The sequence below is a fragment of the Cyanistes caeruleus genome, chromosome 21 (assembly GCF_971803275.1).
Source record: "Cyanistes caeruleus chromosome 21, bCyaCae1.hap1.1, whole genome shotgun sequence".
Lineage (NCBI taxonomy): Eukaryota > Metazoa > Chordata > Aves > Passeriformes > Paridae > Cyanistes > Cyanistes caeruleus.
The window spans coordinates 6,332,976-6,348,746 of NC_141721.1; the positions used below are offsets into that span (position 1 = coordinate 6,332,976).

The following is a 15,771-nucleotide window of genomic DNA, read 5'->3' on the forward strand; positions in this document are numbered from 1 at the left end:
CTACACAGGATATCATCAAAACCCCTTTGCTATCCAAGTGAGAGGTGCATGCAAAAAGCATCTCCTGAGAAAACATCAAAACATGGCATTAATGAAAGCTGGATAAAGATGGTCAATTATCTCAGCATGTTAGACAATTAGAGCTGTCACCAAGCCATGAGTGCTCTTACCTGGTGACAGAGAAGCAGGGTTGTAAGGCCTGGGAGGGAAAGTAAGCTGGGTGCCAGGGATATATGTGATTCTCTCCATGGGTGGGGTGCTCGTTCCTCCAGGATGAGGCACTAAGATAGTGGGGGCCATATTGTTCAGGTCAATAATCCCTGCCAGGAGATGACACATGTGTGAATGGCCACTCCAGGACATGGTCTACATAGTTAGAACTGAATGTTTGGTGGAGAAAATACAAGAATAAGGCAAGTGTAGAGCTATATTCCAGATGTTACACTCTCAGATCTGGCAATCAGCAATTTAGGAACTTACCAAGTCAGAATTTGCATTTGTAGCACTCCCTTTAATTGCCCCTTGAAAAATGCATTTCACCTCTACTCAACAATCCCATCTTTTAGCAATTTTGGGTATTACCAAAAAAATAAATCAATCAGTATTGTTATTACAAACATTACACTTCTGGCTGTTGCTTTTATATTCTTTTTTAATAAGTTATCATTTTCATATAAGTCTCTTTTCTGAAGTTTGATGGTGAGCTAAATATGGTTCTGATCACCAATTTAAACAAGCAGAAAACAATCTGGCTCTTGAACACTAGTAACTCGCAGAGAATCCTCCTTAAAAATATAAATTACAGAGTTGGTTTTCCTTTCCACAAAAGGCAATTTTCAAAAGAGTAGTCAGACATCCACGATCACTACAGGATGAACACATTTATACACATGGCCTTGTATGAGTGCATCCAAAGCACAGCTGGCACAGCCAAAACACACTTTTATGAGGATTATAGAAAGAGAGCCAGGCTCACCTCGTGCTCCTGCATAAGGGAGTGCTAAGGTTTGCTCCCTGGGGGATAATCCCCTGGTGACATCCGGCCGGAGGTTGACTTGCATCTGCTGGGAGGTGATGTAGTCGTTGAGGATGGTCTGGCGCGTGTTCTCCATGGCATACAGCTGGTACTGGCTGGGGTACCCCGGCGTGGGGGACAGCTGCCTTTGGAACAGGTAAGCAGCAGCAGCTGAGGGTGAAAGGAGGGAAAAGGGGGCCTTTAGGAAGCAGATTTATTCTGGACTAAATAAAACTTTCAGGTGTTTGTAAAGCTTCGGTGAGAGGTGGTATCAAGTCTCTCTAGCTGGTGCCAAATGAGTGAAAATAGCATTTTAATGCTGATGTTTTATTGAATTTCTGCACTGCATGCACACTGAAAGTGCTAAACAATCCAGATTGGAGAGATTACTTCAATAAAATTACAAATCCTGAAATTCTGAAAATGTAAAAGGCTGAAATTCTAAATAAGGTAGAAAATATCTCACAGAAATAAACTGAGGGATAGGTTAAAAGGTTACTGTATCTAATATAAACAGGATAACCTGATAATCCCTCAGTGAGAATAATCTCAGTCCTGAACAAAGGACTTATATAAAATATGTAAGTCTCTATACAATTATATAGAATTACACTCTAATTCTCTAGCCTCTTCCACATCTTTCTTTGCATAGCTTTCCTGAAAGCTTTTAATATATTCCACTTACTAAAAGATGTATTAATAATATATAATATTATAATATATAATAATATATTACACAAAAATACTGTGAACTTTTTAACAAAACAGAAGCAAGTCCTGAAGGGAAGTTACAGCATTATACAATACTATTTTACTAAGTTTCTTGATTAGATATTAAAACACCACTAAACTGATATCAAATCACAATAAATGCTTCTAACCTTATAAATGCTAACTGGCCATTGAAAACTGCCTTATAAAGGTATCCTTTCTGTGCATCACGGCTCACAGTATTTCTAAAACTAAAAAAAGCCAACAGAAATTTATTTACCAGGATCCAGAGCTCTGTGAAATGGCATAGCAGGATCTAAATGGGGAGGGAGGTGACCCCTATAGACTTCAGGAGTTGCTCCTCTGTGGTGAGGGTCAAAAGGACTGTGAGCCACTACAGGATCAACCCCTGGGACTGGAGATTTTGCTGGCACACTCTCCCTCTGTGTTGGAGTGAGTGTATTCTTCCTTTCATGATTTGCTGGCTTCCCAGAAGATACTCCAGCTAGAAGCAATGAAAAACCCAAATTAATAAAATTTATATTTCTCTATTGAAAATTTAACTGTAAAAATACACTGGTTTCCATTGACTGCAATACAACAAAGCACAGAGAACATTTTATATCACAAAACACTTCTGCTGAAAGAACTGTACTTTAAAACAAAAGATTGTTTACACTTCACTAAATCATCTTCCTCATCTAGACACTTTTAAATGAGGAATAGCTTCTGCCCTTAAAACATTATCCTTTTAGGGACCACTATCTATGTGATCCATAATCAAATGTAAACTGAGACTGAATTGTCTTCCCACTTCCCTCTTCTATTATGGCATATTTTCATTTTCTTATTTCAATTAATAACTTACAGCCTTTTAAAATTCATTCTAGCCAACTTCCATATTGAGACAAGCCACTAGAATAAAATAAATAATGGAGTACATAAAAAATTAAAATAATAAAACTTTTTCTCTTACTGTGGACCAGAATGACATACCCTCACTAACTCTATTCATCATAGGTGAACTCCTGGACATTGGACTCTGATAGTTCACAGGTGTCCTCCGAGCATTTGTATCATCATAAATCCCAGGGCTCAGCTGTGATTTGGGAGTTTCATGAAGAGTTGACCTGAGAACAGAGGGACCAGAGCTGACTACTGACGTGTGACGGGACCGCACGGCATCCCCGGTCTTCACATCTTCGTATTTTCCTCGTTCCACCACCTTCACGTTTTCTGGCACCATTTCCAGCTGAGGCATTCCTCGGGGCAGCTTGCTTGGTCCGGTGATTAAAGATTTTACATTGTGTTTGATGGCAGACTGGCCAGAGTTGCTTTCATATTTTATGGGTGTGCCCTGAAGAGGAGGAAGAAGTTCAGGTTAAGGTCATGTTGTGGAAAAAACTCCCCAGCCTGACCTGATTCACTCCAGTGTGAGTGTAACAGTGCTTTCTGTGTTTACCTGAGATATGGAGCCTTCTATGATTGGCCTGGTGCTCTGCACCATTTCAGGAGTCTTGCGACTCTCTTGGCTCAACAGGTCCTGCCTTGGGATTTCATGGATGGAGCGACCCATCTCCTTGATGGTGGTGACCCCATCGTAGGGTTTGCCCTTGCTGATGGCTCCTTCAAACGTCCTGATGGGAGGTGACTCTCTCTTGATCTGTTTGGGGTACTTCAAACCTTCTTCAAAACTTTCAGCTGTTGCTCTTGGTGTGCCTTTTATAGAAAGAAAGGGTCACATGATTGGTATTAATAGCTGCTAAGTCTCTTTCTTCGTAAGCAGAGTAACTAATTAAATTTAACAGTGAGACTTTGGTTTGCTGTAGTCTGTGGTAAGATACTCAAAGTCTGAAAAAATCAACAAAAAAATAATATTTATCAATATATTAAGGAAAACTTCCCATGTTATTTCAGATAAAATAAATAAATGCAGAGTTGTTAGTGCTCATAAAAAAAAGCTAATTACCAAGTATTGATATTAAAAAGCCTATTTTCCAATATGAAATAAAATCTGTGTTTACAGACTAGCTTTGAACACAGCACATGAAAAAGCTGCTGATTTATGCTCTGAAAACATTTCATAAAGTAAGCTCCACCTTTAACACAGCTCCCACAGTTAGTAAGAGCTTTAAGTTTCAGAAATTCAGATTTTTGAGGATTAATTAACACTCCCCTTTCTAAACCTGCAATACCTCACCTTGCATTATAGAGCCAGACAAGACTGTTCTCTCCTTTAGTTCAGCGTGTGGGCTACCCCGAGGCAGTGCTCGGCAGATTAAACCTAAAATTAAAATGAGGGTAATTTAGAGAATTAAACAAGTGTTAAAAAAAAAAAATATCTAACCTTCAAACCAACAAACCCCCTCCTTCTTACACATGAGAGATGGTATCTGTACCCTGGCAGTACCCAGAGGGCCAAGTCTCAGTATGCCAAGCATTGCAGCAACATGTTATAAACACCTCCTGTCCTAAAAAAATAATCATTCAGTTCAAGTATTTGTGATACTGCATAGTTGCAAGTTTTAACATATTTAGAAATCAGGAGGTGTTTTTTATAATTAAGCTTAACCTTTGCTTCAAAAGCAGTCACTGCTTTTCTCACACTCCACTTTCCTTGCCTAGAAAGAAAGGTGTTCATGGTGGGAAGTGGAACAAAATAAAAAAAAAAATCCAAAATATGCTTCAGCATCCTCCAAATTATCAAAGCTCATACTGAATCATTAGGGAAGAGATGAATTTACCGTGCCTACAGTAAGAATCTAAACGATTCTAAGTGCTCAAAACACTCATAATTTTTCACAGTTTGACAACAGAAAATGTGTCACTGATGAGACAAAGCATAAAAGTACCAAAGCAGCTCCTCAGGTGCCAAAAGAGCCCAAAGATCCAAATACACCAGCAACTTAGAGGCAACACTGAATTTCTGTGTGCAGCCTACAACCCTCACATTCACATTGTTCCATCTGATGAACATGTCCATAAAATAGCCTCTAAGGGCTACCCAAAGATGGGACAAAATGCTTTTGAGGAGCAAGGCTTCATGGTTGAGGCAGGAAACATTTTCTTGCATTTGTATTTTTCCAAAACAATCAGAAGAGTTATATAATGACCTGCCTTGGCCTCTGCAGGCTTTGTTTGATTATAGTTTATTAAAACACCACAGCACTAGGGATGCCCTGAAGCAGCATCCTGCAGTTCAAAGAGGTTTCTTGCAGGAATGCAAAAGGTCAGGGCAGTGTGATATACCAATATTTAGCTAAAGGGTGTGGCAGAGGCTGTGCTGGTGTGACCCAGTGTTTGAGCTCGACAGGACCACTGGGATTGTGGAGAGTCAGGGACATCTGTCAGATGTGCTGAGAGCAGGAAGTGCCACCTGCAGTAGCAGCAGTTGTGGTAAAACAGAAAATAAAACTGGAATCTACTCCAGTCCTGTTTCCAGCATTCTCTAACTGCAGTATTATTGCATTGATTTGGTCATTAGTGTGATTTAAACCTAACTTCTCTGTTAGTCTGTACCCTAAGATAACTCTAAATGCTCTTACATCTATGGATAAAAGACAAAACACCTTGGAAGCAGCTGTTTTTACCTTCCAGTGGTGCAGACCCTGGAGACTCCCTCAGTGACATCCCCTGCTTTATATTTCCTTCCATTGTATCATAGGTTCTCTTTAAACCAATTTCATGAGCAGTTCTTGGACTCCTTGTTCCTTCACGGACATTTTTAATAGCTGCCAAAATGTACAAGAGTGTGGTCAGGAAATCGGGACAACAAAAAAAGGAAACATGAATATTACATTAATGACACGACAGGTCATTATATTTAAACAACAACTTCAGTATAATATTGTAACATTAAATATCAATCTTAAAAAGATCCTTTACAGTTTGTCAAAAAGTTATTTGTTAAGTTACTCATTTATCAATATTTCAACTGAAGTTTAAAGTTACATGATACATTTATTTTTATTTTAGTACAGGTCACTTTAAACCTGGTTATTTACTCTATCACAATACAAACATTCAATGACAAATAGGAAATAAATGGCAAAGGAATAGTTGAACTATATTTTAAACACACATCTGCTTGGAAGCAGAAACACTTCAGCTATGGATTATCCAAGGAGAACCTGACTTAGATCAGGTAGAATATACAAATACTCACCATCATAAGACAGAATATGCCCACTTTTGCCTTCATAAATGACATGGCCCTTGGCTGAGGCCTCCTCTCTGCACTTCTCTGGGCTGCTGTCCTCCGTAGCCAGCCGGGTGATGGTTCCCTTCAGCAGCGCATCAGCGGCAATGCCGGACTGGGACAAAGCTGGGGTACCCTGTGTGCAAACCCAAAACATCAATAAATTCACATGCTCTGAGTCATTAAAGAATGGGGAGGAGTGAAAGGAAAACACAACAAAAAAACAACAACAAAAAACTTTTTAGGTCTATAAAACCAACTAATTTATCAAGTATGGCTTAAATGTCTGTCTCTATTATAGACACTTAACCTAAATATGAGTAAGGTTATTTCTGCTACCTTGTTAAACAATATTAGCAGTGTATTTCACAGCCTGGAACATTTAACCTATAAATACCATTTGGGGGGAAGATAACATAAATCACATGGTGCCATTAGGTTTTATTTCTGTCCAAAGCAACGAAACCTCCCCTTCTCATCTCAAAGCAGAATTGAGGCAATGGCTGTAACAAAGGGATGCCAAACCAACCAAAACAGCAGCATATAAAAATGATAAGACAAAAGGCCTGAATTTCCTTTCTTGGATTTAAATAGAATCTGCACAAGACTGGTTACACTTGCTTTGAATATTTGAACTCAGGTGTGACGCAATTTTCAGGAAAGTTGCCAAAGGCTCTGGTATCATTTAAAAGATTTGAAAGCTCATATATATATAGATGAAATCATGGTAATGCTGACTTCAGCAACAGTGGTGTTTGAACATCTGACTGGATTGAAACTTCTTTTTTCAAGGCAATTCCCACCTTGTGATAATAATTTACTTCTTCAGACATGCAAATACATTCACAGTGATACTCTGAAGATGCTGTTTTGCTACAGCCTTCCCAGCAGTAAAAAGCAAAATACCTGAGTTATGGAGCCTCTCAAAGAAGGAATGGTCTCAACTGAAACTTTATTGGTTGGAGTTCCTCGTGTTATACTCCCCTCCTGTATTGTTGTGGTACCTGATTTGAATTAAAGACATCCTGATAAATAAGAGAATAAAAAAAAAAAATCCACTCCATTTGAAATAAAAATTCTATTGAGAACTGTTAGTTTACATTAAAATACAGGGGAAATTTCAATTTAACAGCAGGCATTTGAGGCATGCTATTTCCTTTTTTAACATAGCATTTTACAGACTATAGTATTTTACAGCATTAACTCATGGCAGTTAATTTATTTTCTTTTGATGGATTTGCTCGAGTGAGCATTGGCATGGCTTGTGACAAATATTTTTAAGTGAGCCATGCAGACAGGAGGAGCCAGCTACAAATACACATGCCTTGGAAAGCAGGGAGCAAATGAACCCTGTAATCCTATGATACTTATATAATCATAGAATACTTTAAACTAACACTTCAGCAGTTAATTCTCTTGGTTTTCTCAGTCTCTGACAAGAGTTTTTTAATTTGTGTGACTTTCTTTACCTCGCACCACACTTTCATGTTGTGCCCTGACCAGGAGTCCCTCAGGTTGGGAATTCTGGCTTCTGGGTGAGAATTCTTCTTGTTTGATATAGGGCAGGGAAGCTATTGAGGAGAAGAAAGAGAAAAAGATTGAGGTTTTAAAATTTCCTTTAATTAGGGATCATTAAATAGACTGTATAAAACATGTCAGCTTTTCTTTCCTTACCAGATTTGGCCGACTCTTGCTGCCTTGGCAGCCCAAGGGATATAGAACCCACTGATGGCTTTGCAGTTTCTTGGGCATAGGAAGCTTGACTGTGGGATGTTAAGTAAGTGCCAGGTGTTCCCTGAAACAACAAATAGAGGTTAACTCTTGTTTCTGGAATGAAGATTCACATCTCTTTTTAAAGGAGAATGCTAAAACTACTATGATCCCATCTGGAAATGCTACAGTGCCCCACTGCCATGTCCCAAAGCAGAGAGCAGCGGAGTGTCACTGGTAGTTTGGAGATACAGGTCACTTAAACTGGATATCCATGCCCTTAAATGTGAGTAAATGTTCCATTTCTAAAGCTGCTGTAATTCCTGCACTTTTAGAATGATATGTACAGGTAGGTCTTAAGGGTTAATGCTGTGCCTTCATAACCAAGTACAAGAAGTTGAAGATTGGAGAAAGGGGAAGATTTTCAGAGACAGATTTTCAAATAATAATTCTCTTACTTGTGAGATTGAGCCTCCCATGATGAAGGAAGGTTTTTCTGATGGCACACTGGTTTTGGAGGATGGAATGAGTGGTGGTGGTGGTCTGGTGGGTCTGGTTGTGGGCAGGCGAACTCCTTCGGGAATATTGGTTATCACCTGGTGAGGGGCTGGCTGGAGAACTTGAGGGGAAAAATTTTACATTAGACACTGCAGTGTGAGCAGAAATAGCACAGTACAGCCTCACTGGGCTAGAAAAACACTGAGCACCTATTCACACATACACACACGGAGAGAAAATTATCTTTCTTCTATCAACTCACAGAGTGCTTAAAGAATAATATGATCCTCCAAATCTTTACCTGGAGGGACACTGTAGCGAGCTGCATTCATCTCAGGCTGGGGAGAGGCTTTATTGACTTCTCTTGGAGATAACCTATAGGGTGATGCTGACCTTGTGGCTGGATTTTGCACTTGTGCTTCCTGTTCTATTCTCTTGACCTCAGCATAAGGCATATATGCCACTGGTTTTCCTGGAAGGGTTGACATTATCAGAAAGAGAAGAACCCTGGGTTAGAAACTGGAGTCAAAAGGTCCAGTTCACAGCACAGTTTTAACGAACGGACTACTCCAATGCCGGACACACCCATTAGGTACAAACAGTGCAATTAAAAAGAAGTATTAATGTGTTCCACCAAACTTTTGTGCCCTATTTCAGTGCTCAGTGTCCATGTAGGAGCACAGTTAAAATGAATGTTTTACTGGATGGAGTACATACTCCCACCTGCACCTTAAGCTTCTGGAAGGGCTCCCCTAGAACAGAATCATCTGCTCCTCCCACCTGCAAGCTGCATCTTTCTCTGTAGGAACAACTAATTTTTGGGTTTGACCCAAATGAAACCAGTTTTCTGCCTTTATATAAAGGGGCCACAAGGCAGCTCTTCAACAGTAGGTGCAGCAGAGCAAGCAGGTTCCTTCCAGCAAGGAGCAGCTCATTATCAGTTCCTTATCACACTAAACTGTCTCTCTCCAGTGAGGCAGCAGAGTAACACACAGCCACAAAGCACAGGGTTACCCCAGCACAGGTGTGGGAACACCAACCTTCCCACTCCACACTGGGGCTCTTGGAGGTGCCACAGGGGCTCACAGCGCTCCGATATTCCATGTCCAGCTGCTCCTGGCGCTGCCGCTGCTCCTCCAGCAGGGCTGACTCGTGCATGGCCTTGATGTGCCGCTGGTAGAGTGCGTAACCACTCACTGGGGTGCCCACAGGGACAGAGCAGGGGCTGCAGGAAACCTGGGGACAGTGAGGGGACAACATCAGGCACTTCCTGGAGGAGCTGTGGAGCCCAACTCTCCCCTGCAGTCTGGGTGTTTCAGAAGGACCACACCTGGTTTTAAGCTACTGGCTTTATACTTAACCTACTTTCCCCCTGAAAAATACAATAATAAAGAAAATAATATTTTTCTTTATTTGTTTAACAATTTTTTGCCTGCTTAATGTTGTGACTAGATTTAAGGGTCCTAAATCTAGGACCCCTAAACAGGGGGCTTCATAAAAAGGAGAACACTCCTTCAAACAGCACTGAAAACCACCCATACCATAGGTGGGATGACAGCTGCTCGGTGGTGAAGCTGCTGCAGGTCCATCTGCCCTTGCTTTATTGTGGATGATACCAGAATTGACCCAGTGGGATTTAATAGTGAGGGCTTTGACTCTCTGCTGAAGATACTGGAAAAAGAGACAGAAGGGAAAAATATCACCAAAAGGACCAAGATTACACATCTTAAAAAATATACACCCACAACTCAAATTCAAACTTCAAGAATCAACACATTTATCAGACTGGACGAAGAAATGAAAAGTCAAAACCATGTTGTGTTTTGTCCCACAGCATATATGGTAGAAGAGGCAACAGATGCTGCTGTATTTTCATAATACACAAAAATACCAAATATGAGCTCAGAATCAACAACATCAAAAATTTCTGTATGCAGTACTTACATCAATGCAACCTTCTTTATAGAGACTGCTTTGGAAAAACACAATAGATAGGAAGGACTACAGAAAAGAAACTGTAGTCTGCAACAAAATGATTTCACATGGAGGGCTAAGACATTTGTGGAAAGATGTTTGAAGAGGCCGAAGAGCGCAAAAACACCATCACCTGCACTCTTCCAAAGCCCACATTCATTCCATGACTGGATACTTTTGGCATTTAAACATCTATCCCTGGCACTGTGTACAAACCACTGACTGACACTGGCTCCAGTGCCATGCTGGGGTGACACAGGAACTGCACCAACAGAACGCTGAAAAGACTTCAAATACCCTCAGTGGTGTCAGCCATTCCCAAAAGAGAAACAGCTTCAAAGACTGTCCATTCAAAGCCCTACTCACCCCTGCCTGTCAGGTTCTCCATCAACTTCCTCATCAGCACTGCAGGTGGCACTGGAGTCATTATCTGAATGGGATTCTGGTCTGGCTGTAGTAACTTGCTGGGACAGGCTGTAGTCCATTTCCTCTGGTTCTGACTTTTCCTTGGGTTTCTCCACCTCTCTCTCTTTGGTATCACTCTCTATTTTCACTTGAATATTCTCTGGCAGCCTCATTTCAGTCTCTACAGGTTCTACTTTGGTATGAACTGGAAGAGTAATCACAGGCTTAGCTTCAGCTGAATGGCTTCTACTGTCCACCTCCATAGGCTCTTCAGCCTCAGTGTTTATTTCTTCCTTGACCTGTGGCTCGGGGTTCTGAGTTTCAGCTGTTGATACACTTTGGGCTGGTAAGGAGGGAGATGTGCTGGTTGCAGATTTAATGGCAGATTCCTGCTCTGCTGGGGTCTCAGTGGTTACTTTTGGAGCAGCAGGCTCAGATGGAGTTTCTTCAGTCGGTTTAGCAGGTTCTGCTGGAGTTGGAGATGGAGCACTTTCTGTATCAGAACTATTTTCAGCACCTGGGGAAAAATGTTTCACCATGAAGGTTCATTAAATGAAATCTGGCAAACTGGGTGCAATAAGGATCCATCAGTTTTAACCAACCCAGCTGCAAAACAATTCAGTTTGACTTATTATAGAAATGGACAATTGGCTGAATTACACAAACACTGAAACTAAAAAATACCAACTACTAAAAACCCAACACTTAGTCATCTTCTCTTATGCACTGTTTATGAATTCTATTACCTTTTGCTCCACAGAAGACCCGCCAAGATTGACTGATGTTGAGTGTCTATAAATTAGCAGTTACAACCAACAAATATATATAAAAAAACCACAACAAAAAAAACACCACTTGAATTTGCTTGTCTGAAACTTTACTGAGACTACCAACGGTTACATTATTTGAATCAACTTGTTTCAACACCCCAGATGACAGCATAATCAAAGCATCTCAAAATACTAAGCAGCAAATATCTTTAGGCTGCTAAATTCTAAAAATGCTGCACCCCCTCAAATGAATTCAAATTGTTAAAATCCAGCTGAAAGAGCATTTGAACAACAACAACATAATGAAGCAGAGCACAGCTTTCGGAGCATATAATTAGCACAAAACATAGGCTCCCTTCTGTGCATACATGGATTTCCTTCCCAGAAAAGTTACCTTCACTGTCTTCTGGGTTCTCCTCTTCATTAGATGCTTCAATATCTTCATCCTCCTGAGCTGACACAGTTGAAGCCACACTCTCACACTGTGACACATCTCGCTCCTCTCGGGGCCTTCGTGAAGACTGAGGAAGACACAGCATTAACAATGTACTGAAAATTCACAATTACTGCCTTTTACTGCATTCTCATTTACCAATCTAAGGTTGAAATGAAGGACAGATAATCTCTATTTAGCACAGTCATTCACAAGGGGACACTCTTTCAACTTCAGGCCAACTTTTGCTGCTCCTGACTGAAAACAAATTTGGGAACAAACCACGGTCTCACAGCATGTTTGGGGGACAACAGAACAGCTGCAGCAAACAGACACTGATGTTCTTCACCTCAGTGAGAAAAGACCAGGATAGAACTGCAGCCTAGAGGATTCCAACATACAGCATTCTACTTTCAATGCCCCCAGACTTTCAGTTCCTGGACTTCTACCACATCTCCTGCTCTGTTTGGTAAGGTCAGTTCTTGTTGTGTTTCAAGGAGCTGTTGTACATCTGCAGTTACTCGTGCACTGGTGAGGAACTTAGCTTTCAAAACACTGAAGAACTCTTCAGGCTCAAATGTTTTACCTAGCACAAAACCTTCTATGGCATTTTAAATAAAGAAGTGGTTACTGTCACAGGTCAGTGATCACCCTTCTAGGAGATTTATGTCACAACACAAAAACAAGTAGGAAAGGAAATGAGTGGAGATTGCAAAACATGCTTAGTGAAGTGTGATGGATGACTTCAGAAAGATCCAAGTCTTCCCCTGCACAATATTCCACGTCCACAGCACTCACCTTCTGTTTGTGCTGTTGGAGGAGACTGTCCAGGTTGTGTCTCCTTTTGTAGTTGAAGTAGAAGTTCTTACATTGAGCTTCACTTTTCGTCCCAACCATTTTGGCAATCGCTGCCCAGTTTCGCCCGTGTTCCACTAGACCTGGTCAGACATAAAAGAAATATTTACTGTGATCAATAACTCAGCTATCCAAACCTCATTAAATGGAACAAGAGAAGGCAAGACAGAGAATCACTGCTGTTCAAACAGTTCTAAGTAAGCCAAATGAAGAGTCAACATAAGTTTCCAACGATTATTTTGTCTGTTGATACTGCTTGCTTTCTCTTTTTTTACAAAAAACCAACAGCAATTTTCAAATCAGCATACGTTGGCATAAATCACAGCAAATATATTCAGTGATTCAGTAAATCCTTGAAATTTTGTAAATGTAACTATCCAGAAGGAAGTCAAAGGCTTTACAAGGTTTACCTTTCTTAGCAACTTCCATTTCTTCTTCTGTCCAGCGGGATGTCTCCACAGGCTCTGTAGAAGCTGAAAGAGAAACAAAGACACTGAGCAGAGAAAAGACCAGGATTCATTATCATGGCACCAATTATACATCCCATAGTCAAGAAATCTATTTACATTATGGCTTGCTCAGGTCACTGGGGAAAGCTCTCTCCGCAGAGGGAAGCAGTCGATCTCCATTAAACCAAGTCAAAGATACAGAAGGAGCCACCAAAAGCTCAGCAGAGAAAACTGTTCAAAACTATTCTGCCTACAAAATTTGGATTAATTGTCTGTCAAGGAAGATTTGTAAGTAACTTAGGTGTACTTATCAGTAAAACTTTATTTAAAATGTCTGTAATTACCATCAGCTACTAAAAGCAGCAATCCAACATGCTCTAAGCTAGTTCAGTGCTGTCTCACTGTTGGAATGGTTATTTATTGGGTGTCAAGAAATCTACTGTTCCTGCATTAACTGAGTCTCCAACTGGATAAATGGACAAAAAGAAAAGAAAACAAAAAATCCCAGTAAGTAAAAGCAAGCAGAAAACTAAGTATGATTCAGTGCAAAGTGCTTTTCATTCACTCCTTTGGATTTTGTATCATCCTGTTTAAATTTCTGAACAGCACTGAGCTGCACCAGCCTCCATTTCCTTTCCATAAAATCTGCCATTACACATAGCATTTAACAAAGACCCTGCAACAGCTTCCAATAACAAACCACAAAAGTAGGACACTATAAAGTATCTGATCCATTGAAAAACTGTTTTGAATTTTTTAGAAAGCCCAACATAAATGGTTTAAAAATAAAACAAAACAAAAGCAAAACCCACTATTTCTTCAGACTTAAAAAAACCCACTGCTTATAAAACCCCACTGTATCAATGGAGCAAGAATGTTTCTCACAATCTCTGGTGTTTACAGTTATACAAGAACTGATGATGTGCCCACTTACTCTCTTCTTTATAGGCAGAACATCTGAGTAACAGAAGAGTTATTACAAGCTCTAGAATAGCAGCTGCCTGTAACCAGCTGAAGCATAAGGAGCAACAAATTTTGCCACAGCAGAGCACTGCAAGAAAAAAACCACAACCTGCCCTGCCATCCTGGATAATTATTTACCAGCCACAAGATATTCTGGTATTTCTGCATCAGCACAAATTAGGTCAGCCTTTTCCAAAATACACTCAGAGACTATGTCGTCTTCTTTAACTATATCAGCCAAGAAAGTAACATTTTATTTTTAAAAAGCCTCTTGCCATCTAATGCAGAAAAAACAACTTGCCAAGATCTATTTCAGCTTATGAAACTCCCTGAAGGACTCAGATATCAGGCCAATTATTTAACAGCATCCTCTGTGAGCTGCAGGCTGTAAGTGAATCTGTGTCACAGGCACCTGGACCACTGCAGACCCACCATGAACCTGCACAGGCAGACATGGTGTTATCACACAAAGGCTGAGCTGCCTTTTTCCCCTAAGAGTCAGCTGATTGCACATGCACTATTCATGAAGTTACACTTGTGAAGTTTAACAGTTCCACACAGTCACAAAATTATAAGCAGGGCTAAGAATAAAGCTGGAATATTTAACAGGAAAACAGAAGTGCACTGATTGCCTGGAAACAACCCCATGTCAGTGAGGAGCCTACGACCAGCTGGATCCCTGGGAGTGCTGTAAATGCTACTCACAAGGTTCTGGTGGGGGTGGCAGAGGTGGTGGTGGTTCTTCAGCAGCTGCAGCTGCAGCAGCATTTGCTTGTGCAGCTTCATTTGTCATTGATCTGGTGATTCTGCCCTTACGCCGACCTTGGCTGTTGGCAGTTTTTCGGCCCCGAGGAGCTGCCTGCTCCCTTTCCTCTGTTTCCTCTGGTGCAACTTCAGTTTTGTCCTTTTCTTTGGTATTCTCTCTGGGAACAGGTAAAATATAATTCAATCACATTCAGACAGCCATCGTGAGCAGATATTTCTGATATTTCATGGGACAAAAAAAACCAAACTCCACAAACTAAACTCCCAAAAGATGCCTTTAGTGAAACAGAATTCACTTATTGCTCACAACTTCCAGTTGCCAGACAGTAACACAGATACATGATTTTGTCAGCTTCAAAGAAAATATGAACACTCCATTTGTGATAGAACATATGAGAAAAGCCCAAACCAATAAGATTTGGAAATTATTACGTGTGCAAAATAATAATCCCATTACTTTTTCCACTGATCTGATTAGCTCAGCAAGACAGAGAAATTTGTATGTCAAAAAAAATTGTTTCATACACAAAAGAAGTTTTCAGTCCAGATTTCATTACCAGGCTAATGCAAATCCTGTTCTGATCTTTGCCAAAATCTGCAATCTAGGGTGAATTCACGCATTTCAGCACATACACACTTACTTAGATTCCTCCTTCTCATCCTTCTCCTCCTCATCTTTCTTTTCCTCCTCTTTTTTTTCTGATTTGTCTGATTTTTCCTCTTCTACCTTTTCTTCTACCTTTTCTTCTTGAGAAGGACGAGCAATCTGCTGCTGAAATGAAATAGGATTTAGATGATAACTTGATCACACAAAGGTGCAGCATCTTGCCCTCAGAGCAGCACAAAAACTGATGCTGCCTTACTTCCCACTTGATAATGTTTTAAGTTACAGGCACTGCATGGTGGTCAGCAAAAGAACAGAAAAACTGTGCTTTATATCTTATAAATTCCATGTAAGTACAGGAGGTGTCTGCAGCATGAGCATGGAGGTGATTGTGTACAATCACACACTGGCTGCTGTGTGT

General features: G+C 40.5%; 1 protein-coding gene across 7 annotated transcripts in view; it reads right to left on the reverse strand.

Moving 5' to 3' along the window:
- Nucleotides 1–15,771, reverse strand: part of NCOR1 (nuclear receptor corepressor 1) — a 55,730-nt gene that overhangs the window by 9,282 nt on the left and 30,677 nt on the right. For 4 of the 7 annotated variants that reach the window (XM_086859640.1, XM_086859642.1, XM_086859645.1 and 1 more), the window contains 21 exons: nucleotides 15,388–15,518; nucleotides 14,687–14,904; nucleotides 12,980–13,042; nucleotides 12,513–12,652; nucleotides 11,676–11,802; nucleotides 10,473–11,028; nucleotides 9,674–9,803; nucleotides 9,173–9,368; nucleotides 8,434–8,604; nucleotides 8,093–8,253; nucleotides 7,599–7,719; nucleotides 7,394–7,495; nucleotides 6,831–6,928; nucleotides 5,892–6,060; nucleotides 5,317–5,457; nucleotides 3,927–4,010; nucleotides 3,189–3,445; nucleotides 2,723–3,083; nucleotides 2,007–2,231; nucleotides 977–1,186; nucleotides 171–320 (listed from right to left, as the gene is read on the reverse strand). In XM_086859640.1, the coding sequence (XP_086715766.1) occupies nucleotides 171–320; nucleotides 977–1,186; nucleotides 2,007–2,231; nucleotides 2,723–3,083; nucleotides 3,189–3,445; nucleotides 3,927–4,010; nucleotides 5,317–5,457; nucleotides 5,892–6,060; nucleotides 6,831–6,928; nucleotides 7,394–7,495; nucleotides 7,599–7,719; nucleotides 8,093–8,253; nucleotides 8,434–8,604; nucleotides 9,173–9,368; nucleotides 9,674–9,803; nucleotides 10,473–11,028; nucleotides 11,676–11,802; nucleotides 12,513–12,652; nucleotides 12,980–13,042; nucleotides 14,687–14,904; nucleotides 15,388–15,518 (3,811 nt within the window). The remainder of the gene's footprint in view (nucleotides 1–170; nucleotides 321–976; nucleotides 1,187–2,006; nucleotides 2,232–2,722; nucleotides 3,084–3,188; nucleotides 3,446–3,926; nucleotides 4,011–5,316; nucleotides 5,458–5,891; nucleotides 6,061–6,830; nucleotides 6,929–7,393; nucleotides 7,496–7,598; nucleotides 7,720–8,092; nucleotides 8,254–8,433; nucleotides 8,605–9,172; nucleotides 9,369–9,673; nucleotides 9,804–10,472; nucleotides 11,029–11,675; nucleotides 11,803–12,512; nucleotides 12,653–12,979; nucleotides 13,043–14,686; nucleotides 14,905–15,387; nucleotides 15,519–15,771) is intronic. The other 3 variants (XM_086859639.1, XM_086859643.1, XM_086859644.1) reach the window with 1 other exon arrangement.